Below are 23,058 nucleotides of genomic sequence, written 5' to 3'. Positions count from 1 at the left end.
ATCCCTCATGCTGTCAACACATTTTGTAAAAAATGTTATATTATCTATAAAACACTTTATTTTAATATTATATATATCAAACTGTAATAATAAGTGTCAACTTATTACTTTTTCTAACTGACCTAACCCTTAAATTTTTATTTTGTATTGTACTTAGATTAATTCAGCAATGTTAAATTAAGTATTATTAAATATAACATTATATATATATATATATATATATATATATATATATATATATATACACACACATATATATATATATATATATATATACACACACATTATATATATATATATATATATATATATATATACACACACATTATATATATATAGTGTTGGGTCCTTAACGCAAACTGATGATATTCACAGAGTTAACTACTTGGCACAAGCTGCAGCCAATGAGCTTGTTACTCAACATTTAAATGGCTGGCTAGCATTCACTATAGCAGTTCGCAGCACACTTTCAGAGTTACTCTGAAACCCTCCACCTTCCCCAGCTCCACCTGTATTAGATTTGCAATGGGTGATTCATTTATATGCTATTTGTACAGCAGAAGTATGTCTTACTCTCACAGCAGCGAATCAGCGTGTGTATTGGCAGTAGCAAGTTCCTGTACTTGCTCTGCAGCAGCAGCAACAATAATCAACAGCAGCAGGAATAATCTTCAACAACAACAGCAATAATCAGCAGCAGCATAGCAGATCTATTCCTCCAAGACCAAATACATTAACGTGGTCATTTCAATTACCATGCTAAAAAATTTCAGAGAGTTGACGTGATAGAAATATATATATAAGACATTCCATATTTTTTGTGTGTAGAAAACATAAAAAGAACGTTCCCTTTGGTTGGCATTGTTTACTGACTTCCCTTCCACGGTTTTCACCACAATTTTCTGCATGACAGCAATGCTGCTGGAAGCATTTGATTTAAAAACTTGGCAAAACTGAACTTGGCTACTGTGGATTTTGATGGCAGACAACTATTGGCACATAAAAGACATCTCAAATAAAATCTGTGAGAACTCTCCAACCATCAAATATCCATAAAAGTTAAAAAGTCACAGCATTAGATTCTAAAGCACAGCAGAAGGTCATCATGTACATCCTTTGGTGCTTTCCATTCTATTATGCCAGCCCCATTAAAATTATAAAGGAGGGTGACACAAGAAAAAGTACCATGATATTCCACCCAAGAATCTCTGGGGATTGCCTAATTCTATTTCCATGACAGCTTTTAAAGAGTGCAGCTTTAATACACAAAGGAGATCTACAAGGGGCCTGCTGTAGCCGGAGCGAGGGGACTGGAGGGGAGGGGGGCCGTTACATAACACAGCTTGACTTCTGCTTTGTCAACAAATGGCAGAGGGGGGCACAGAGAGAGAGAGCTCACCAGGATCACAGCAAACAGCTCCAAACATGGCTCGAAAGCAGCGCTGTAGAAGAACAACCGTGGGTGTTTAACAGAGAATATCCCATCAGTACCGTAAACATCTTCAGCAGACATACTGGACGGAGGCCTAGACTGTCATACTCTCAACACATTTAAACAATGGCATCATAAAAGGAAATGTATTTAACTGTGGTATTTGCCTCAACCACTGGTCAACTATTTCAGAGCATGATACCACAAGCGGTTTCCAACCAAAGTTGCGAATTTAACTTGCGCGCAAAAATTGGAATATTGCATAAAAAACATTTGCAAATAAAGCAGTGATTCCATCCCATGTGTTCAAGAGAACAAAATCACCACTTCCTGATAATTTGGAGCAAAATATCTGTAATAAAAATGGAAGTTGTTGTAATCTTTATCCTATATCCTAAATGACTTGTGTCTCAGAGTGCACAGACTAAACACAATAAACACTATCATGTTATCTTATGGTCAGATGCCGTTTCCATCCGGCGTGTTTTTTATTTTATATCCCAAAATGCGCACAAAAATAGGTAGATGGAAACATAGCTACTGTCATTGAAACCTCTCAGTTATATTCTGAGAAAGTTGCCGAACAACTGAAAAGAGTGTGCATTGCAGACAGGAAAATAATAACTCACTAAAAAACAAATATGGCACAAAGGGACAGTCTGTGTATGATTTACACAGTGTCTATTGGTTTCACTGTAAAATAATGCTCAGATGAAGTAAATAATGCTAAAAATAGCCAAATATTTGTGCACTTCTTTCGTTTTACTTACTATTCTGAACTCCAATGAACTTACAACTTTTAGGAACATAAGTAATGCACCTCAAATCATCTTTTCAATTATGAAATACTTTGAAATTTCGAAGTTGCAGAGCTGTTGAGTTGGATTAATGCATTTCAAATAGACCTACGGACAAAATAGTTTTGTGGTTTACTCCCATTTGCCCTTTTCCCAGCATGCACAGGAGTATGAATAATTATAGTTGCCTTGTTTGACCATTTGCCAGTTTTATTTACGTAAATTCTGTTCCTATATTATTAGTAACTTGTTGTCTTGCAGCATCAGAAGTTTGTTCCTCTATTAAAGTGATCAGTTAGTTGATTATTGAGTGTTTTTCCCCATCAAGAGTGTTTATATAAGTACATTAATTGGTAAATAAAAGAGCATTACACTAATAATAAAATAATGCAAATAAGGGGAAACATTCAACTATGCATACTTTTATATTTTTTATCTTGCATGCTCTACAGTTGAATATATATATATATGCAACTTATATTATGCACAAGTTATATTAAGTGATAAACACTGTCTTTTAAAGGTTTGGGCTCAGCACATTTTTAAAAGAATGTAATACTCTAATTTAGCAAGGATGCATTAATAAAGACTTAAAAACATACTGTTCTTTTGAAATTTCCATTCACCAAAAAAGGTTTTACAGATTTCACAAAAATATTAAGCAGCACAACTGGATTCAACATTGATAATAATAATAGATCATTTTCAATTGCTAATAATATTTTATAATATTTCTATTACTGCATTTTTTTACCAAATAAATGCAGCCTTGGTGAGCATGAGAGACTTTTTTCAAAAACATCTCAAACATTCAAAAAGAAAATCTTACCGCCCTTTTGAACGGTTAGTTCTTCAGTCATATTCATAAATGGATATCTGTTATAATGACAGCAAATTGTGTTCTGGCAGCTAATTAATTACAATTACTAATATTACAACCAAAATCACCTGGTTTCATTACCAATTCAATATTTCTGTACCGCTACCGACCCGAGCACTCATAACACACTATTAGCATGGCTACTGAGAGCTATCATCACAAACATACCGTTAAAACAGAGATCATGCCATCTAAAATAGAGTGATACTTAAAAAAACATCTGACATTACATCACGGAATACAGAAGCCTATTATGTCTGGAAGATGTTCTAGTGCACAGCTGTGTATAAATGAGTCAAAGTCTCCTGGCCTGGCCCTCACAGGCTGATCAGGACAACAGGCGGCCACAGAGGGAGGGGCACACGGCGCATGCACAGCATCAACCGCAGCACAAGCCAGAAAAAAAAAAAGCTTTGTGCGCAGCATGGATGTTCTAGAAGGACAGATGGGGCAAATGATAATGAGTTTCACACTTGGGATTCAAAGCAGTGCGTAATGGGGCGGCTTTTGATATCAAATGACTTACAAAGCTCATAAGGCATGAGGGATTTATTTTGTAGGTAATAAAAATAAAAATGGACCAGACTGAGCTTTGGGATACTGAATTTTGGCGCCTAAGTGAACAGCTCAGGATGTGACATTTAAGGGTCAATGACATATAAGCGCATCCTTATATCTAATGAGGCTTTATACAGTTGTATCACCATGACATTTTTTACTTTATGCACAGAAAAAAAACATAAATTTCCATTCAGAAGTTAAAAATGTGGGCTGTGTCCGAAATCTCATACTCTTTTGAGTAAGTACTTATTTTGAATAAGTAATTACATCACGGCCGCTAGAAAGTATGTTCTATATAGTATGAGTGTGTGTACAACGTTAAAAAAAAGTTGCTGCCTTAAATTAAGTACAATCAACTTGGATGTTTCATTCATTTCAACTTAAATTACATTAAACTGACTTAATAAAACGAGTTGAATCTTGTATAACTTATAAAAAAAAAGTTGAATATTGTTTGACTTATTTTAATGAGTTTAAGCAATGTAAAAACATGTTGTCATAACTTATTGATCATATAATTTTTATGGAATCCCGACTTACTACACATCTGCCATGTTTTCATTATCGTGACATCAGTCGCATCGCTTCAATGTCATTCACAAATCCTCTCCTGTGGCCTCATGGGATAGTAAAGTGTTCATCATATGCACACTTAAGAATCTCACCGGTAGTAATAGTTCATTCGGGAACTTTTTGCCAACTCTTTTATAAGTAGGCTACTGTGAATTCGGACATGCTTCTTTTGTCACATACTGATTTCGCCGACTATGCGATTACGGATGCTGCCATGGTCATCATAGAAGAGGATCAATTGTATTTTTGTTTTGTTTTTAAATAATAAACATGATAAAAAAGCAGCAAGTGTCATTTTCCCTTAGATGCATGTACAATAGCCATAACTCTACATTAGTTGCTTTATGTTATGCACAAACTGTTTTCACAGTGTACAATGCAAAATGCTCTAAGACAAGTCTGTTAAAATATGGTAAAAAAGTACAATGTTAATATTAAGGAACTTTCTGTACTGATATTTCACAGGTGTTTTACCCATATTTTGTGTTGTGCTTAAGGGTTGAAGAAAATGTCCATATAGATTAACGACAACACTGGTAATTTTCTGCCGGGACATTATCCATTTTTCTAAAAAGGAAAAAAATATTTCTACAGTGAAGATATTTAGCACTAAGAAAATCTCACTGGCCAACAACTCGTCAATATTATTCCAACCAACAGAGAATTTAGGCACCCCACTTGCAATGCAGACAGAGGCAACTGTTTCAGACCTCTCAGTTATGTGGCTGGTGCCTGATAATTTTGTCAGGGTGATGTAGACTATTTAACCACACCTAAAAACAGCTCTATGATAATCCAGACATTTCAAGTGCTTCCCTAATGATGGAGGATCCCAAATCTCAGTGCTGAGCAACGCCACCAGGCACGGCCTTTATAAAGCAAGCCAAGCCATGCACATTCACACACACACTTGGATTTCACACTCTATTGAAAGGTGAACAGTTCACAGCAATCTAAAAAACACAATACAATTACATTATCTGAAGGTCCACCGTGTTCCAGCTATGTGTTACACATGACAAATGAATTAAAATAGCGTTTAAGCTCTGACATATCATTGTCACATTCTGTCACAATAACTCTCATCAGACAAACATCATCCCAACACTGACCTCAAGCCAGCTGGTCTACAATCTGTCAAAGCAGCAAGAGGTGAAAAGAAAAATCTGTCAGCATAACACAATCTGAAGCAGAGACGGTCTGTTCAACTTATTGTTTGCAATAACGTGCTGCTTTGTGCACACAGACCTTGAAATTTGTAGCGCTAACAAAACATACAGACTCGCACACACTTTAAGTGCCACTCAAAGCCACACTGCAGTCAATGGGGTAGAAGGAAAGTATGGGGTAAGATGAAGGTTGCTAAGCAACATGGCGAAACATTGAAACAATTTGGATGGGAATGGATGTTATGTGACATCTGTCGAAGATGCCTCAATCATTGTCAATCATAACCACAAACATGCAGACAACACACCAACAGCACAATTGCAAGTGTAATATTGCTTTTATACAACATTAAATAAATAATATGTTAATATTTACATACATTTTAGACAGTAATGCTATAGCTACTTTTGTGTATTTTGTGTTTATTAACCGTCCGCATCAAGCAACAAACTAGTGTTGCTTCGTTCTTGGAAGAATCAGTGTTTTTGAACAAATCAGCTGAGTGAATGATTCAGTGATTCACTCGCATGTTCCATTCATGAATATTCATAATTTTCGAACAAATCAAATCTATTTAGTGAAATCTATTTAGTCACTTGTACATAACGTCACTTGCAGAAAGGGTTACTTGAATATTTAATTTTCATGATTTTAAATAATTTTCCTGTTAAACTTGAAAGGAGGTAACAATTTATAATAACTTTCATTAATAAATCATTCATAAACATATAATGCTTAATGGATTATTAGTTCATATATATATATTCAAATAGCTAGAAATATGAAAATGTGCTTGTTAATTAAAACGTACTAAGGTGCTAATAGTACTAAAAGGTACTAAATGATTAATAGTAAACATTAATAAACATTTACAAATAATGAAGTTTCAATTTTAGATTTGACTGCAAAAACATGAATAAATAATTAATAAATGATTTACAGATGTGTGAATTTAGTGCCCATCAAGGTACTAAAAGTTCAGTAAACGTTTATGAACATCTACAAATTTAACTTAAGATTGTGTACTGCAAAAACATGAACAAATAATTATGTGTAAATAGTAGAAGTCTGTATACACGACAACAGTTAATGAATAATATGTTAAAATGAATAGTAAAGTGCTTAAAAATACCAATTAAACATTATTTTACTATTTAACTAATATTTACATTAAATAATAATTTGTTAAATTATTATGTAATGTTTATTAAGTTTATTTAAACATTACCAAGCACATTGTCTAATAGCTATTTGTATATATATCAACTAATGATTCGTTAAGCATTATATGTTTGTAAATTATTTATTGATTCATTTAATGATAATGCTAACCATCTGTCAAAATAATTTGCATGATCATATGAATGACAATAAATGATGATATTAATAATGTAATGTTTATTTAGCAAATTATCTCATATTTCTAGCTATGTGAATATATATTAACTAATGATCGGTTAATCATTATTTAATGTTTGTCAATGATTTATTAACGAAAGCTATTATAAAGTGTTACCATGCCATTTAGACTGTATCTACATGCGAAATGCGAACAGTGAAAAATACAGTGAAAAGTCCCAGCGCTGTTGGACTGTATCTTCTGAAATGCTACTCAACCAATCAAGTTATGGGCTGGACGAATTGTTGTTAATGGCAACAAAATCAATCAAAAGCTTTATCTGGACACTGGACATGAATATGTGTTGAAGTATTTGTAATTGTACATGTACATGACTACCAGTTGTAATATACAATATAACAGAGATAAAAAATCTACATACATTTGCTTGGGATTCTCAACACCATTAAATTTCATCTGTGTCGCCGACAAAGACAACATAACAGATGACTTTTTAATGGCCAAAGTACTTATAACCACTTGTTAAAAAAAAAAAAAACCAGGGGATGCTATTAATATGGTAATCCCCTCAATCCTATGGATGTGGGTGACTCAGGGGCTCTGTGAATGAATGGGAAGCCTGCGATTTTAATCCCCCTCAGAGCACTTCCTCTCTCCACTAACAGAGCCCAGTGCTTCACTCCATCGGCTGTCATACGCCTGCCCGCTCTCTCTTGGCTGTTTGCATCCAATTTGAGTGATGTGAAAAATTAAGAACGTGCCTTAAAAGCATACAATGAGAAAAATAAAGGCTTAATTTCTGGTTATCGAGTGCTTGAAACAGCAGGGAAATGTGAAGTGGCAGCAAATGACACTAGGAGAAATGGAATAATGGCATGTTATTAGCAGTCAAAGCATGTCTGGGCATAATTGCAGTGCTACAAAAAGGCATTGACTAATGTGCAAAAAACCAACAACTTTTATGCCATTATCAGTGCTTACAGAGCTACTTAAAAAGAGATCCTGAGGTATCATGGCTTATAGATCTATTCTGAAATATGTATAATGTAACAATCTGAGGATGCTATTTAAGATCAGCCATGTCAAAAGTGTTATAGTTTGTCTGTTCATTTGTCAATTCAAATGAGAACTAATTTAAACAGTGTTTCACCACCAATCTTATAGGTGCCTGTTCACCACACTAGACAGTAACATGATTCTACACAAAGCTTATAAAATATTAAGCACCCAACACAAATTATTCATTATCTTTGTAAGGAGACGGCTTCCAAAGATGCTGGCAGGAACTTCACCCAAATGTTGCAGTCTCTCACCTACTTAAGATTTTAATGCTGTTCACTTCCTCTTCGCTGAAATACTATATACCTCCTGTGCCAGAATACAATGATAACATCATGTATATGTATGGCAAAAGTGATACAGATACAACTTTTTCACAGGGTGTGAGATTTAAGGAGTGAGACTTCAATCGGATTACAGCTACAATATAACAGTAAGGAATATAACAGAACTTATAGACTTTTTGGCTTGTGTTAACAATTTCAGTAAAACCTGCTGGTTATTTATTTAACATTTATCAATACTATGTTGACGTTTTAGCAGCCCATATCACTTTAGTCTCTAATGCCAATAAACTATAGTTTTAAATCAGGAAAAGTAATTAAGTTTAAAAGTTTAAGATTATGCACCTGGATAGCCTTCCAAAGGCCACAAGACAACTCATACACCAAACAAAGTTTGCACTAGAACTAAAAAGAAATTCGTAAATTGATTTGAGATTAAGTGTAGTGCTCCACTTCAATATTAGTCTTAGAATAATATTGTATATCAGGTTTTTTAACCCCTGTGAATACAGTATCTGCACAGATCTCTTTTTTGGTTTTTAAGCAAATCTCTAAAAACAAATCCTATATTTAACTGGGTTAACTAATAACGGAATAACATTCATTTTTAAGAATGCTTAAATCTTCTATTTAAATAATATAATTTCTTAAGAACTCTTCCAGGGAATATAAAATGTTGGTTACTGTGATGGTGAACGGTTTATTATGGCAAGTTAGGGTTAAGCAAATATGGGACAAATAAATGTCACAATTGAACAACTGAGAACTGAGAATGCTCTTCTTAAACATAAGCCTGCATAAAGAATAGACATCACCTTCATTATACTTTTAATGCTATTTGGAAGGTCAGTTACTAACAAAATATATACTGAAAAACTGTCTGTTTTAAAGCTGGACGATGCTGGCCGGCATTTCTTAAAAGTATCGTGACCTAAGTTGATAGTATACCATTGGTACCATGGTTCTACGATCTACTTAGGCTTACAATGCTTTTTTGAGAAACACAGCCCTTGTCATTTATGGTCCAGAGATGATGACTACCAGCTGGTGAGATCGAGGTTGACCCTGGTAGACCTTGATAAAGCCAGTTAAGAGGTGGTAGTCCACCTTAGACAAGTTTCAAAAAACATCTTAGGCTGATAACATGCATGGTTTGCCAAGCCACTTTGGCTTTTGCCACTTCTCATAAAATAAAACTCTAAATGCATCATTGTATTATTTAAACTGCAGCAAACACATTTGCTATACAATCATAAGCATATCAAATCACTATACTCTTGCTGATATGTCCTAACTTACCTGAGTAAAAAAAGTTAAAGCAGTAGGCTACCTAACGGTGTTCTAAAGTCTTTAGAAATTGCATTAAATATTATTTTGATATACTTGAAGACTTAAATATACAAAAGGCACTTTTGCATAGTTCAAACATACTATAGGCCTGCCGCATAAATCGCACTGCATTAGAACTCATCCTAACATTCATCTTCGTAAATACAGGCTGTTATATCATTGCACTCTGGCACTAAAATCTGGATAAACTGTCTCATGTGTCCCGTTTAATTTTTCAAGCCATCTACAATGCAGTGGATTGAACTCGTGAAGTCTCGTTTCACTGTCCTGCTCCCTCCGCATATCCAGTCAATCCTATTCCTTATTTGGATGTCAAGTGTAGTCGAAGTCAGGAGGGCTCTTTTCCTGCGGAATACAAATTATCTCCATCCCGTCTCCTTCATCTCATCTTATAAACGCCTGAGCTCTTCAATAAGAATGCAATTTATAGTTTCACCCTTTACAATATAGCCTTAAATGTGACACTAGGCTATATGATAATATCAATAGTGCTGAAGTAACTAAAACACTAACACACGTTGCCGCACTTCTGCACTGCACATTTGTCTGCAATGGATGGCCGCTGCGGTTTATTGTAATAAACCCTGAGCCAAATAATAGCCTCCAAACGAAGTAAACACGTAAACTTTAACGTTTTAGTTTGATGTGAAATATCACTGAGGTATTCAAATAATGTGGATATGACGGAGAATGTAGTATGCGTTGTGTAATACTCACCTTTCTAAGGAAGCAGTCCAGGTTTCCGTAATGATAAGGCTGCTGCACGCTGCACAATTCAGTGACGGTCCCCGCACGCGCTCGCCCGTGCGTCGAGCCTCTCACGCTCTCATCACAATATCACTGGGGTGGGTGGAGAGAGAGAGAGGGGCGTTCCGTGGAGCCACAGACGTTTAATAAAACGCATTCCACATTTGAATGAATAATAATACTTTTAAATAAAACATATTACATTCCGTTAATTATTTCCTCATTTAAATTGCAACAACAAACTATACTAGTCTAGGTTAGACATATTTTACTTCAGTTTCTGAGCTTTAATTAAGTTGTATTATGTTAATATAACTTATTTTAAATGATTTTAAGCCAACCCTGGGAAGTTTGCTGAGGCCCCCTAGCGGTACGTCGACCCCCTTGTTGAGAACATAGAGGAGCTAAAAATCAAAAACGAATTGACAGAAACATTTTAAAGTAAAAGGGTCATACTTAATTTAATTATAACCATATTCCAAATAAATAACATTCATATGATTTTGTGAGAAACAGGGATTGTTAATTAACGTGACACTGGTATGAGCCAAGTAGCAAATAGGGATCTTCGCCGTGACGTCACGACGCGGTTACATGCGCTCTGGTTGGCAGAAGAAAAGTTGGCCACTTGGTCAGTGCGCACGCAAACAGCAAAACCGAGTTTGGGGGAGAGTAGTTCATAGAACTGTTTAGAAGTGGACAGTTCCTATAACTAAGTTCCTGTAACTACTTGGTCGGAAAGCGGCTAATGATAATAAAACAACACTGGTGTATTGAAACTTTTTCCTCACTGAAGAGGAGTTAAAAAGTGTCACTCACTAGTTATCCAAGAGAGAAGCGGCATAAATTTGCTGGACTAGAGAGTCGCTGTTGCAGCCGACTCCGCCACACACCGCGTTCTGGCCCTCCGATGTTTTGTAGTCATGTCCATCCTCTACCACAAAGTAAACGGGCGGCCCGGTGTGCAGGTACTCACTCAGATTCCTAAAGTAATCCAGCATATAGGAGTCCTGCGACAGGGAGACCGGGACGATTTATGTTCAATCAGGTTCTTCAGAATGCAAATGTGTGCTAAAGGTCTGTCAACAATGTGAAGAATGGTATATATACGTACTTCTACCAGAAAGACTCGGGAGAATTAATACTGTAACAATAACATTTATTTAGGAGCTCAGCAAGCAATCAGGTTCTTTGGCGTAGGCCCCGTTCATAACTCGCATTCAGAGGGTACTGAATCTGCGAGTCCCGCCTGAAGACGAAGGCGGGGGCGCCGCTCACCCCCCGGCGGAGTAAGGAAAGGGGCCATCTGGTGGTTGTGGGGTGGATGGAGGAAAAGACATCTGAAGTCTTCAGGATGGAAGGGATAGCCTGACTGATGGTGTTGGGGTTGATAGAGGGAGGACCCAGCTTGGTTGAGTAGAGGAGTTGGAGGAAAGATCCCATCTTGGTGGAGGCGGGGAGGATGGAGGTACTGGAGTGACAGCATCTGCGAACTCAGACATGTGTAAGCGCTGCCCTTTTAAGCTACAGTAAATGATATAATTGGATAGATGAGGAGGTAATTAATGACGCGAACAATTGAGTCTTCCTGGCAGAACTTGCGCTAGCTTCATATCAGGCATGGACAGCGTCTGCTCAAGTCCAATCTCCACTTTATTGACAACGGCTATACTAAATGACAGCATTCCCACAAACACAGCAACCTGTAGATGAGAATCAGAAAACTGAATTGGAGGATGATTTGTACATCATTGCCATGTTTAGTTAAACTGGTAGACCAATGTCATGGGTTCAATTCCCATAAAACGCATACAGATAAAATGTATACCTTGAACCAAAAGTATGATAATACATTATAATATGTAACAATATTCTATTGTTGCTTTACACCTACCACCAGCGGGCGCACCCAATCCTTTAAGATGAAAGGAGCGTATATCTTCTTAAAGAAACGGAACAGACAACCTTCGGATTTATCTTGCGGTCCATCAGGCAACTTTACACAGCACAATATATCCGTCCGATTCGCCTGGGGGAAAAACAAAAACATAAGTCGAATATCTTAAAGCATCTCAAATCATTATCAGACCATTCATACTCGCATATCGATAAAAAAAAAAAATGCTGCTTAAAAATACAATGATATAAAAAGCTAATCATGCTACTTTCAAAAAAAGTTTGTTACTTGACAAATGAAATCGGTTGCTGTGAATTAGCATTTTATTTTCAAATCCATTTTACATGTTCCTAGTCACCAAGGATGATAACTATAACGACAGACAGTTATATAAACTATATAGACCAGTGGTTCTCAATTCCAGTCCTCGGGACCCGCTGCTCTGCACATTTTGTATGTCTCCCTTATTTAACACACCTGAACCAGATCATCAGCTCATTAGGAGAGACTCCATGAACTGAACTGAGTGTGTCAGATAAGAGAGACATACAAAATGTGCAGAGCAAGGGGTCCCGAGGACTGGAATTGAAAACCACTGATATAGACTATATAAAGATATAGTTCTAAAAATTGCTCTAAATATAAAAGAACCGCAGAGTTCACACCACAAATATAACGATAACAGCCCAGAGAAACGATATCATTGAAACAATACCAGCTCATGAGCGGTAAAAACATTGACAGCCAGTCAGAATCTATCCCGCTTTAAGAGCTCCAGCATTTAAAGAGACAGGCGCAAAACTGCAGTGCGCGAGTAGAATAAACAGAACAAAATTGTCTGATGATGTGGACGCTAATATAGTTATCTTTATCGTTATCTTCATAGTTATCAATCTTAAGGTGAACAGGCCTTAAAGAAATAATTCACACAAAAATTTACATTTTCTAATTATTTAAATCACCCCAAGAGCATCCAAGATGTATACCACGCGTGACGTATACACATTGGGAAAGTCACGCGTAATGTAGGCAAGTGTGGATAAGAAGCTCTGACCAAAACAAATGGTTGTTTCTGTATATGTTTCAGTTTATTGTAAAAAAAAAAAAAAAAAAAAAACTTTTTTTTTCCGGGATGTAAGCTCCTCTTGTAAACAATGGGGCGGTTCTTGCCGCCTATGTCACGTGTGACATTTCGAACGTCACTTGAGAGGTCGTGAACTCAACCGTCTTGGGGTGAACTATTCCTTTAATTCTCTATTCTCCCACAGCTAGAACTGGTGTGACCTTTGACCTCTCACCTCTTGTCTCTGGATGTCCAGGCCCAGCAGAGACACAAAGCAGCTGATCTGCAGGAGGAAGTCAATGAAGACGGCCAGACCAGCGAACAGAGAGAACGTCCTCACCGCAGGCATGGTGGACAGAGCACCTGTGGACATGGAAACACAGAAACTATAGGCATCTGGAAAGGGAAATGAGAATCAAATGATCCAACGATCATTCATAAGTAATAAAGGAGTTAATTGCAGGTTGACATACCTAAAAAGAAAGCAACTGTCTCGGAGAACGAAGAGAGGAACATGCTGGGAGCCACCTCTCCTAGGATACGGCCAATCTGCTGATGAAGCTCTTCCTCCGCCATCCGCTCATCTCTCTGAAGAAAACAAAAATCTATTACGAAGGCAAACAATCTCAACCTTCAACAACCTTACGAATGAATTTTAGTTAGGAACTAAAAATGCTCGCCCGAGTTATTTTAGGTGCAAGAAGTCAACTGACATCGACAAAACAACCACAGGACTTCTCAGAATGTGTCACGCTTGAGCTAACATCTGTAAAGACATCACCACACACCTGGTAGGTTTGCACAATGATGAAGATGTTGTCCACACCCACGGCCAGCACGAGGAAGGGAATGGCCTCGATGACGATGAGCGTGAGGGGGATGCCGATGTAGCTGAAGATACCCAGAGAACACGCCACTGAACTCAACACGATCAGGATACCAGCGATACCCAGAGAGATCTTGGAGTCCACCTGTACCACACATTTCAAATGCAGTATTTCAAATAAAATTATGAGAACATGCAAGGTCTGTCTAATGACAGCACTCACATGAGCGAAAGAATAGCCAAAGAAGAGAGAAAATATAGATCTGTACTTCAAAAAGGGTTTTCAAAATTGAAATGGCCAACCGTGGGTCATTTTAAACCCAGGGTAAAATTGCTTCATGCTTTACATTGCTCATAATTAACCCAGGGTTAACAATTCATCCTGGGTATTTATAAACTGACGTTTCACACTGTACATTCCTAAACCCTGGGTTAATATTCTTATTTTGTGGTGTCAGTGTCATTGAATGGATCACTTGACCGGTTTTAAAACACCAGGTAAAAAGCTGTGCTAACCCCGCTTTAAAAAAGTGTGAAACGTTTCTCTACCCGGGGTTAAAAGCAAAGAACAACGAAAACCTGGGACTAAAGGATTAGTTCACTTCAGAATAAAAATTTCCTGATGATTTACTCACCCCCACATCATCCAAGATATTCTTGGAATCTTTCTTTCTTGAGTCGAAAAGAAATTAAGGTTTTTGAGTAAAACATTCCAGGATTTTTCTCCATATAGTGGACTTCAATGGAAACCAAAGGGTTAATGGTCCAAATTGCAGTTTTAGTGCAGCTTTAAAGATCTCTACACGATCTCAGCCGAGGAATAAGGGTCCTATCTAGCGAAACAATCTGTCATTTTCAAAAAAAAAAAAAATATATATATATATATACTTTAACCACAAATGCTCATATTGCACTAGCTGTTATGCGCCACATTACGTAATCATGTTGAAAGGTCACGCATGACGTAGGCAGAGGTACCGACCTAGTGTTTACAAAGCGAATGTGCAAAGACTAAGTCAAACACCCTTTACAATCAATCAATCAATCAATCAATCAATAAATAAATGGAAAAACAACCATGTTGGACGATTTTGAAGTTGGAGGAGAAAATTAGATTGAGTTTTTCGCCCTATCCTACGTTTTCCACCTACATCGGCTTAGTGTGTGAATTTAATCAGCCCAGTGTGTTGTCATTAATGTGTGTTGTCACTGACAAATAAATAAATAAATAAATACACAGTGTATATATATAGATATATATTTTTATTTTATTTTTTATTTTATACATGCATTCATATAACACATGTACAAACAATTTAAATATTAAATATTTGAAATTACACAAAATTTTGTGAATATTGTACATAAATATTCAATTAGCTCTAAGCGCCCTGGATCCGACAGGTGGTTCTTGACTTTGACGTGCTGCTTATTTTGTGGGGATGACTTGTCCACACCTGCATTGTCCTGTCGAAGGAACAGACATAATCATGTAATGCTGACCAGATTTAATGAATGATTCTTAAAGAAAATCTAAAGCCAAACTGCTTCTACCATTTCAATATGAGGGATCAGAATTGAAAAGGATATGATTATTGTCCCAGATTAAATTATTAAAGTGTTTAATAATTTCAAAATGAGTGCTTCTTAGACTAAATCTAAAGGTGTATTTTTTTATCATTTTGAAATATAAAACGATTTTAAATAAAGGACCTTGAATGCATAGTAGCATAGTTAAAAGGCAGTGTTTTCTTTTTTGAATAAATCTTAAAATGAGTAAAAACGAGATAGAAGGGACTTACAGAAGCTTCAGTGCTCCATGGACACACCCTCTCACTCCAACTGGGCATGGATGCTCCCTGGGGAGACCCGGGAGGTTGCTGTGGGGAACGCGGTGGAACAAGTGTTCTGGAGGACACATGTGCATCCTGTGAGGATCTGGAGAACACACGTGCATCCTGTGAGGATCTGGATGACACACTTGCATCCTGTGTGGATCTGGACACACGTGCATCCTGTGAAGATCTGGAGAACACAAGTTCATCCTGTGTGGATCTGGAGGACACACGTTCATCTTTTGTGGATCTGGACACACGTGCATCCTGTGAGGATCTGGAGGACAGACGTGCATCCTGTGTGGATCTGGACACACGTGCATCCTGTGTGGATCTGGAGGACACACGTGCATCCTGTGTGGATCTGGATGACACACTTGCATCCTGTGTGGATCTGGACACACGTGCATCCTGTGAAGATCTGGAGGACACAAGTTCATCCTGTGTGGATCTGGATGACACACTTGCATCCTGTGTGGATCTGGACACACGTGCATCCTGTGAAGATCTGGAGGACAGACGTGCATCCTGTATGGATCTGGACACACGTGCATCCTGTGAGGATCTGGAGGACAGACGTGCATCCTGTGTGGATCTGGACACATGTGCATCCTGTGAGGATCTGGAGAACACATGTGCATCCTGTGTGGATCTGGAGGACAGACGTTCATCCTGTGTGGATCTGGAGGACAGACGTTCATCCTGTGTGGATCTGGAGGACAGACGTGCATCCTGTGTGGATCTGGACACACGTGCATCCTGTGAGGATCTGGAGGACAGACGTGCATCCTGTGTGGATCTGGAGGACAGACGTGCATCCTGTGAGGATCTGGAGGACAGACGTGCATCCTGTGTGGATCTGGAGGACAGACGTGCATCCTGTGTGGATCTGGAGGACAGACGTGCATCCTGTGTGGATCTGGAGGACACACGTGCATCCTGTGTGGATCTGGATGACACACTTGCATCCTGTGTGGATCTGGACACACGTGCATCCTGTGAAGATCTGGAGGACACAAGTTCATCCTGTGTGGATCTGGATGACACACTTGCATCCTGTGTGGATCTGGACACACGTGCATCCTGTGAAGATCTGGAGGACAGACGTGCATCCTGTATGGATCTGGACACACGTGCATCCTGTGAGGATCTGGAGGACAGACGTGCATCCTGTGTGGATCTGGACACATGTGCATCCTGTGAGGATCTGGAGAACACATGTGCATCCTGTGTGGATCTGGAGGACAGACGTTCATCCTGTGTGGATCTGGAGGACAGACGTTCATCCTGTGTGGATCTGGAGGACAGACGTGCATCCTGTGTGGATCTGGACACACGTGCATCCTGTGAGGATCTGGAGGACAGACGTGCATCCTGTGTGGATCTGGAGGACAGACGTGCATCCTGTGAGGATCTGGAGGACAGACGTGCATCCTGTGTGGATCTGGAGGACAGACGTGCATCCTGTGTGGATCTGGAGGACAGACGTTCATCCTGTGTGGATCTGGAGGACAGACGTGCATCCTGTGAGGATCTGGACACACGTGCATCCTGTGAGGATCTGGAGGACAGACGTTCATCCTGTGAGGATCTGGAGGACAGACGTGCATCCTGTGAGGATCTGGAGGACAGACGTGCATTCTGTGAGGATCTGGAGGACAGACGTGCATCCTGTGTGGATCTGGAGGACAGACGTTCATCCTGTGTGGATCTGGAGGACAGACGTGCATCCTGTGAGGATCTGGAGGACAGACGTGCATTCTGTGAGGATCTGGAGGACAGACGTGCATTCTGTGAGGATCTGGAGGACAGACGTGCATCCTGTGTGGATCTGGAGGACAGACGTTCATCCTGTGTGGATCTGGAGGACACACATGCATTCTGTGAGGATCTGGAGGACAGACGTGCATCCTGTGTGGATCTGGAGGACAGACGTTCATCCTGTGTGGATCTGGAGGACAGACGTGCATCCTGTGAGGATCTGGACACACGTGCATCCTGTGAGGATCTGGAGGACAGACGTTCATCCTGTGAGGATCTGGAGGACAGACGTGCATCCTGTGAGGATCTGGAGGACAGACGTGCATCCTGTGTGGATCTGGACACACATGCATTCTGTGAGGATCTGGAGGACAGACGTGCATCCTGTGTGGATCTGGAGGACAGACGTTCATCCTGTGTGGATCTGGAGGACAGACGTTCATCCTGTGTGGATCTGGAGGACAGACGTGCATCCTGTGAGGATCTGGACACACGTGCATCCTGTGTGGATCTGGAGGACAGACGTGCATCCTGTGAGGATCTGGACACACGTGCATCCTGTGAGGATCTGGAGGACAGACGTTCATCCTGTGAGGATCTGGAGGACAGACGTGCATCCTGTGAGGATCTGGACACACGTGCATCCTGTGTGGATCTGGAGGACAGACGTTCATCCTGTGTGGATCTGGAGGACAGACGTTCATCCTGTGAGGATCTGGAGGACAGACGTGCATCCTGTGAGGATCTGGAGGACAGACGTGCATCCTGTGTGGATCTGGCAGAAAAGGGTGCTCCCTGTGTCGTCTTCTGCCTCCACTGCTTTGTGGTCTTCAGTGTAACATCTGAGAAGCCTGATTGCTGGGACTGAGCCTTCTCAGATGCTTCACTGAAGTCCAGAGATGTGGGCCATGAAATATCTCCTGCCCTCAACTGTTCCTGAGATGAGGTCCCCATACACAGGCTCCTCAGGTATGGGGTCTGAAACCTCCATAATTGCCCACCACCGCCCCGCAGCAAGGACCGTACTGAGCTCATCCGACAATTCAGCAGATGTGGACGGCTCTGCACACTCATAAATGGTGGGCATACTCATATTGATGTTAGATTGTTGATGTTGATGTTAGATGCTTGAGTGAGCAATACTTTTTGCAATCTATATCTGTGAAACACTATGAAAAAAGAGAAAAGGAAGAGTTGAGAAAAACATACAGTATAGAGCTGGTAAGTCCCGCCCCCTTCGCTAACACCGCTGGACCTCAAAGTTGAAAAACCGTCAATGCAAGTGAATGGGAGAAAATAATTATTTTCTGGTCCCGTTTGAATTGTGCCATGAATGTGAACATATGTTGTCTGTGAATTTTTTATATAACTTTCCGTGTAAAGAATGATACAATTTAGCGGGTAGAAGTTTGATACGGTTAGACTTTGTGTGAGAGCACTTTGTGGACTACAACTCTCGACGCGTTTGAAACGTCAACACCACTAGCACACGGACTAGCTCACGGATCCCGCTAAACATGGCTGTGTCTTTGGTGCACTTCACCGCCTTCTTTCAGGGAGAGGACAAAATCGTTGAAGTTGGTGAAAACCACGGGTAAGTCAACTTTATGGGGTGACGTCACATAGGCGACATGTAGTCTTTCTCGTTATGTCTTTTCCACAACTGCTAGCTGAAGAATCATACCATATACTGTCAAACTCGTAACATGAAAAGTTATAAAAAAAATTCACAGACAACATATCTTCACATTCATGGCACAATTCAAACGGGACCAGAAAATAATTATTTTCTCCCATTCACTTGCATTGACGGTTTTTCAACTTTGAGGTCCAGCGGGGTTTTACGGAAGGGGCGGGACTTACCAGCTCTATAAGAACCTGAAAGCTTGTTTTCAGGCCAACATATACTAATTTCTATGTATATGTGCACTAATGTGCATAACTCAGATGCACATAATGTAAAAGTATATAATAATTTTCTATGTCCCATAGTCCAGGCAAATTTTATCGACTACACCAATCAGCTTAAGGTCAATCAGCTTTCAATATCACTTATCAGATCTGCTATCAGATCTGCTATCAATGAAATATAAATGATTAACAATTATATAGAAAAAAATGGTTTGATCATTCTTGATTTACATATCAGCCTCTCAATTCGCCACTGGGTACCATGCCCATTTATTTGTCTAGCCTAAATGTACAGTAAATCGAGACAATATTCCACTGTTTAAGCAGATTCTTCTACGAGTTATGAAAAGATTAAAATTCAAATCTCCAAACCCTGTGTAAAACGCATACTCACACACACTCGCCGACTCGCTACTAAATGCATAAAGCGCTGCACTCAATAGCTTGTTTACATATGACGTCACGTCACTGCGTTGCCATGGCGCAATCATTATGACGTTAATCGATGACACGGGTCTTCGCCGTGACGTCACGACGCGGTTACATGCGCTCTGGTTGGCAGAAAAAAAGTAATAGCCGCTTGCTGCGCAGCGCAAACACAGAACAAAAATGGTTGTATCGTGCTGTGTGATCGGCAAGATTGGTTACTGTACTGTGTGTATCATCTGTGTACATACCCTTATAAATTAAGGGCAAATTATTGTATTTTCATACATTTTTACGTATGTTAACCAATGTTATATACAGGGCCTGAAGGTAACTTTTTTGACTACCAGCCACTGTGACTTTTTACCAGACAGTTTTTTTTTTTTTTGGCCTCATAAAAGGTGAAAAAAAGGAATTGCACGTAAACATTTGTTCTTTAACTTGTAAGAATACACATTTAAGTGCTGTCAAGTTATTAACGAGATCCATACAAATAATAACTCTTAGAATACAGATATAGACCTAGTGCAGCTGGTATGTAAACAAATTACACGTGGCTGTGTTGATAACTGGGCAGCTGTTAGTTACAGCGTTCAGGAACCGTTAAGCAGAACTAAATTAATATTGTTATTACTGGTGAAGTTACCGGGTAGGCTACCGGACATTTTCTCACCGGTTCCCAACTCCCAACATCTGTGCAACTGTCATTGTACTGCCTATGTCAGCGTTGCATTATCTCATCTCATCTCACCAACAGTTTAATACTTAATTCACACATTCAAACGTAGTCAGAGAGGGGCCTCATCTTTCTCTCCGATCACATACGTTCCGAAACACTCAAACTGCACTGCTTTCACAGATGCTTTGTTTACTCCAGTAATGTGCCGCCAGATTTTTTAGCTGTAAATCCAACGAAATTGCTGACTTCGTTTAAATGTCAAAGAACAACAAAAAATTCTCACTCAGGTGATATGGATCAGGCAGAGAACATGAACCCTGGTTATATAAAGCTTAATTATATCTCTTTTTAGCTTCTTCGGACAAATAATTCACATATGCTGACAAAACACAGGTAGACTGCTGCGACATGCGACATGTTTTGGTTCTTTCTGCCAACCAATTCGCGCCCACGCCCATATCGTGATGTCACATTTGACTCCGGCGATGGAGTAGGTATTAAATGCTTCCCCTAATGTGTGGGTCAGAGATATTGTGAAGGACCTAGTTATTAGTGTTCCATGTGTATTAAACATATGCTTCCATCATGGATAGACTACCCTAGAATATCATGCACTTTCCCAGTAAGAAAAGCCCTCTTTGTTCTCTTTATACAGAACATTTTATAAACACTGAGTGACGTGTCTACAGACGAACAAGCTTCATGCGCATGATTAACAGATAAACCGCGCGCAAGCCAGTGAGAAAACGTGGTCAAGAGAGTCGCACATTGTGAGAGCTGTGAAGGCGCGAAAAACGCCGCACAACGTCTTCAATAATCTAATGTTTATATATTTTAAATATTTGACTCTTAGCTTTTTTTAATCGATAATTGACTGAAATCATCGTCAGGATTTGTAATCGATGCATCGAGAAAACGAGTGAATCGTTTCAACACAACTAAATACTTATTCTTCTCAGACAGCAGGAATAATGTGCACTGCCACTGTCTGCAGGTAATATATGAACTTACCAAAAACATCCGCTAGAGGCCAATGTTTACACGTAGAACTTTGCATATTGAGCTACAGCAGGGGTTCTCAACTCTGGCCGTCAAGGTCCACTTTCCTGCAGAGTTTAGCTCCAACCCTGATAACTCTCCTCCCTTTAACTTTGGGCCTTTCCAAATACCAACACTTTACGGTCTTGGCCACTTAAAAGCGCGTGCGCGCGACAGACTGCGCAAGACTGTCCCATGTCAAAAAAAATGCCAAAGTGCAGTGACCTGACTGCCTGAACGCACACTAAAAGCATCGGAGGGGTATTCGAGGCTAAGTGTATCCCATCATGCATTAGGGAAATCGCGAGATAGCGAGGAAAACTTTCCACTGTAAGTTAAATGAATTATATTTTCATGTAATTTGGTAGTAAAACAAATTGTTAAAGTGCCATTTTATTGGTGCAAAGATAAGTAGGCTGTGTGTATTTTGTACATTTGAAAGAAGAAGAAAGAAAAAACGTCTGTAAACACCATAGACTGTAAAAAAAAAAAAAAAAAAAAAATTGACTAAACACTTTTTTCTTTTTTTGCAACACTAAACTTTTGCATGTCCCATCTGGTAATTAAAAGTTCTACATACACTTGCAGTCTTCATGCCTTCTTGAACACTTTGGCCAGAGACAGGAAATAGCCAAATGCCATGCAAGTAAACAAGTGATCAAGTGCAAAGACCGCAATGCAGGTATTTGGTATTTGGAAAGGCCCGAAATATCATGTGTGTTTGACTAGGGTTGGAGTTAAACTATGCAGAAAAGTGACGGCCAGAATTGAGAACCTCTGATCTACAGTATTATCAACATTTATTTATTTGTTTGTTTTATCAATCTATAAAAAGTTTAAAAGTTTAAGTTTATCCACTCCAGACAAAATAAATAAATAATAATAATATTTTTATTATTTTATTAAATGCCATGCAAGTAAACAAGTGATCAAGTGCAAAGACCGCAATGCAGGTATTTGGTATTTGGAAAGGCCCGAAATATCATGTGTGTTTGACTAGGGTTGGAGTTAAACTATGCAGAAAAGTGGAACTTGACGGCCAGAATTGAGAACCTCTGATCTACAGTATTATCAACATTTATTTATTTGTTTGTTTTATCAATCTATAAAAAGTTTAAAAGTTTAAGTTTATCCACTCCAGACAAAATAAATAAATAATAATAATATTTTTTGACCTCGTAACAATCATAACTGGACCTACCAGTGAAAATAAATTTTTGAGTGGCATATGCAGGAGTTCTCCAATCATATAATCATCTTCAAAACCACATATAGGTGTTTTTACATTATGTTGTAATTACCGTAATTATGAGTTTCCAACTTTCACATCCTCGTAGAACTCGTAATTACAACTTGTAAACTGAATTTTTGGAGAGCTCCAACTTGTACCATGTGACCGCTGCAGATTC

General features: G+C 39.0%; 2 protein-coding genes across 5 annotated transcripts in view; both read right to left on the bottom strand.

Moving 5' to 3' along the window:
- Positions 1–10,296, bottom strand: part of sorbs1 (sorbin and SH3 domain containing 1) — a 50,805-nt gene extending 40,509 nt beyond the window's left edge. For 3 of the 4 annotated variants that reach the window (XM_084390588.1, XM_084390585.1, XM_084390586.1), the window contains exon 1: positions 10,184–10,296. The gene's annotated coding sequence lies outside the window, so the exon portion shown is untranslated. The remainder of the gene's footprint in view (positions 1–10,183) is intronic. The other variant, XM_084390587.1, reaches the window with a different exon arrangement.
- A 1,060-nt stretch (positions 10,297–11,356) lies between these two features.
- On the bottom strand, positions 11,357–15,849 carry LOC311280209 (NPC intracellular cholesterol transporter 1-like; the record flags this gene model as incomplete). The annotated part of the gene is made up of 6 exons (XM_084392182.1): positions 11,357–11,916; positions 12,108–12,242; positions 13,409–13,536; positions 13,647–13,761; positions 13,962–14,144; positions 15,802–15,849. The coding sequence occupies 6 exons, from the start codon at positions 15,847–15,849 to the stop codon at positions 11,776–11,778; spliced, it is 750 nt and encodes a 249-aa protein (XP_084248308.1). The 3' UTR covers positions 11,357–11,775.
- Positions 15,850–23,058: the final 7,209 nt, after the last annotated feature.

Source organism: Rutilus rutilus, assembly GCF_951802725.1.
Source record: "Rutilus rutilus genome assembly, chromosome: 20".
Taxonomy (NCBI): Eukaryota; Metazoa; Chordata; class Actinopteri; order Cypriniformes; family Leuciscidae; genus Rutilus; species Rutilus rutilus.
This window is presented reverse-complemented; position numbering and strand designations above follow the sequence as displayed.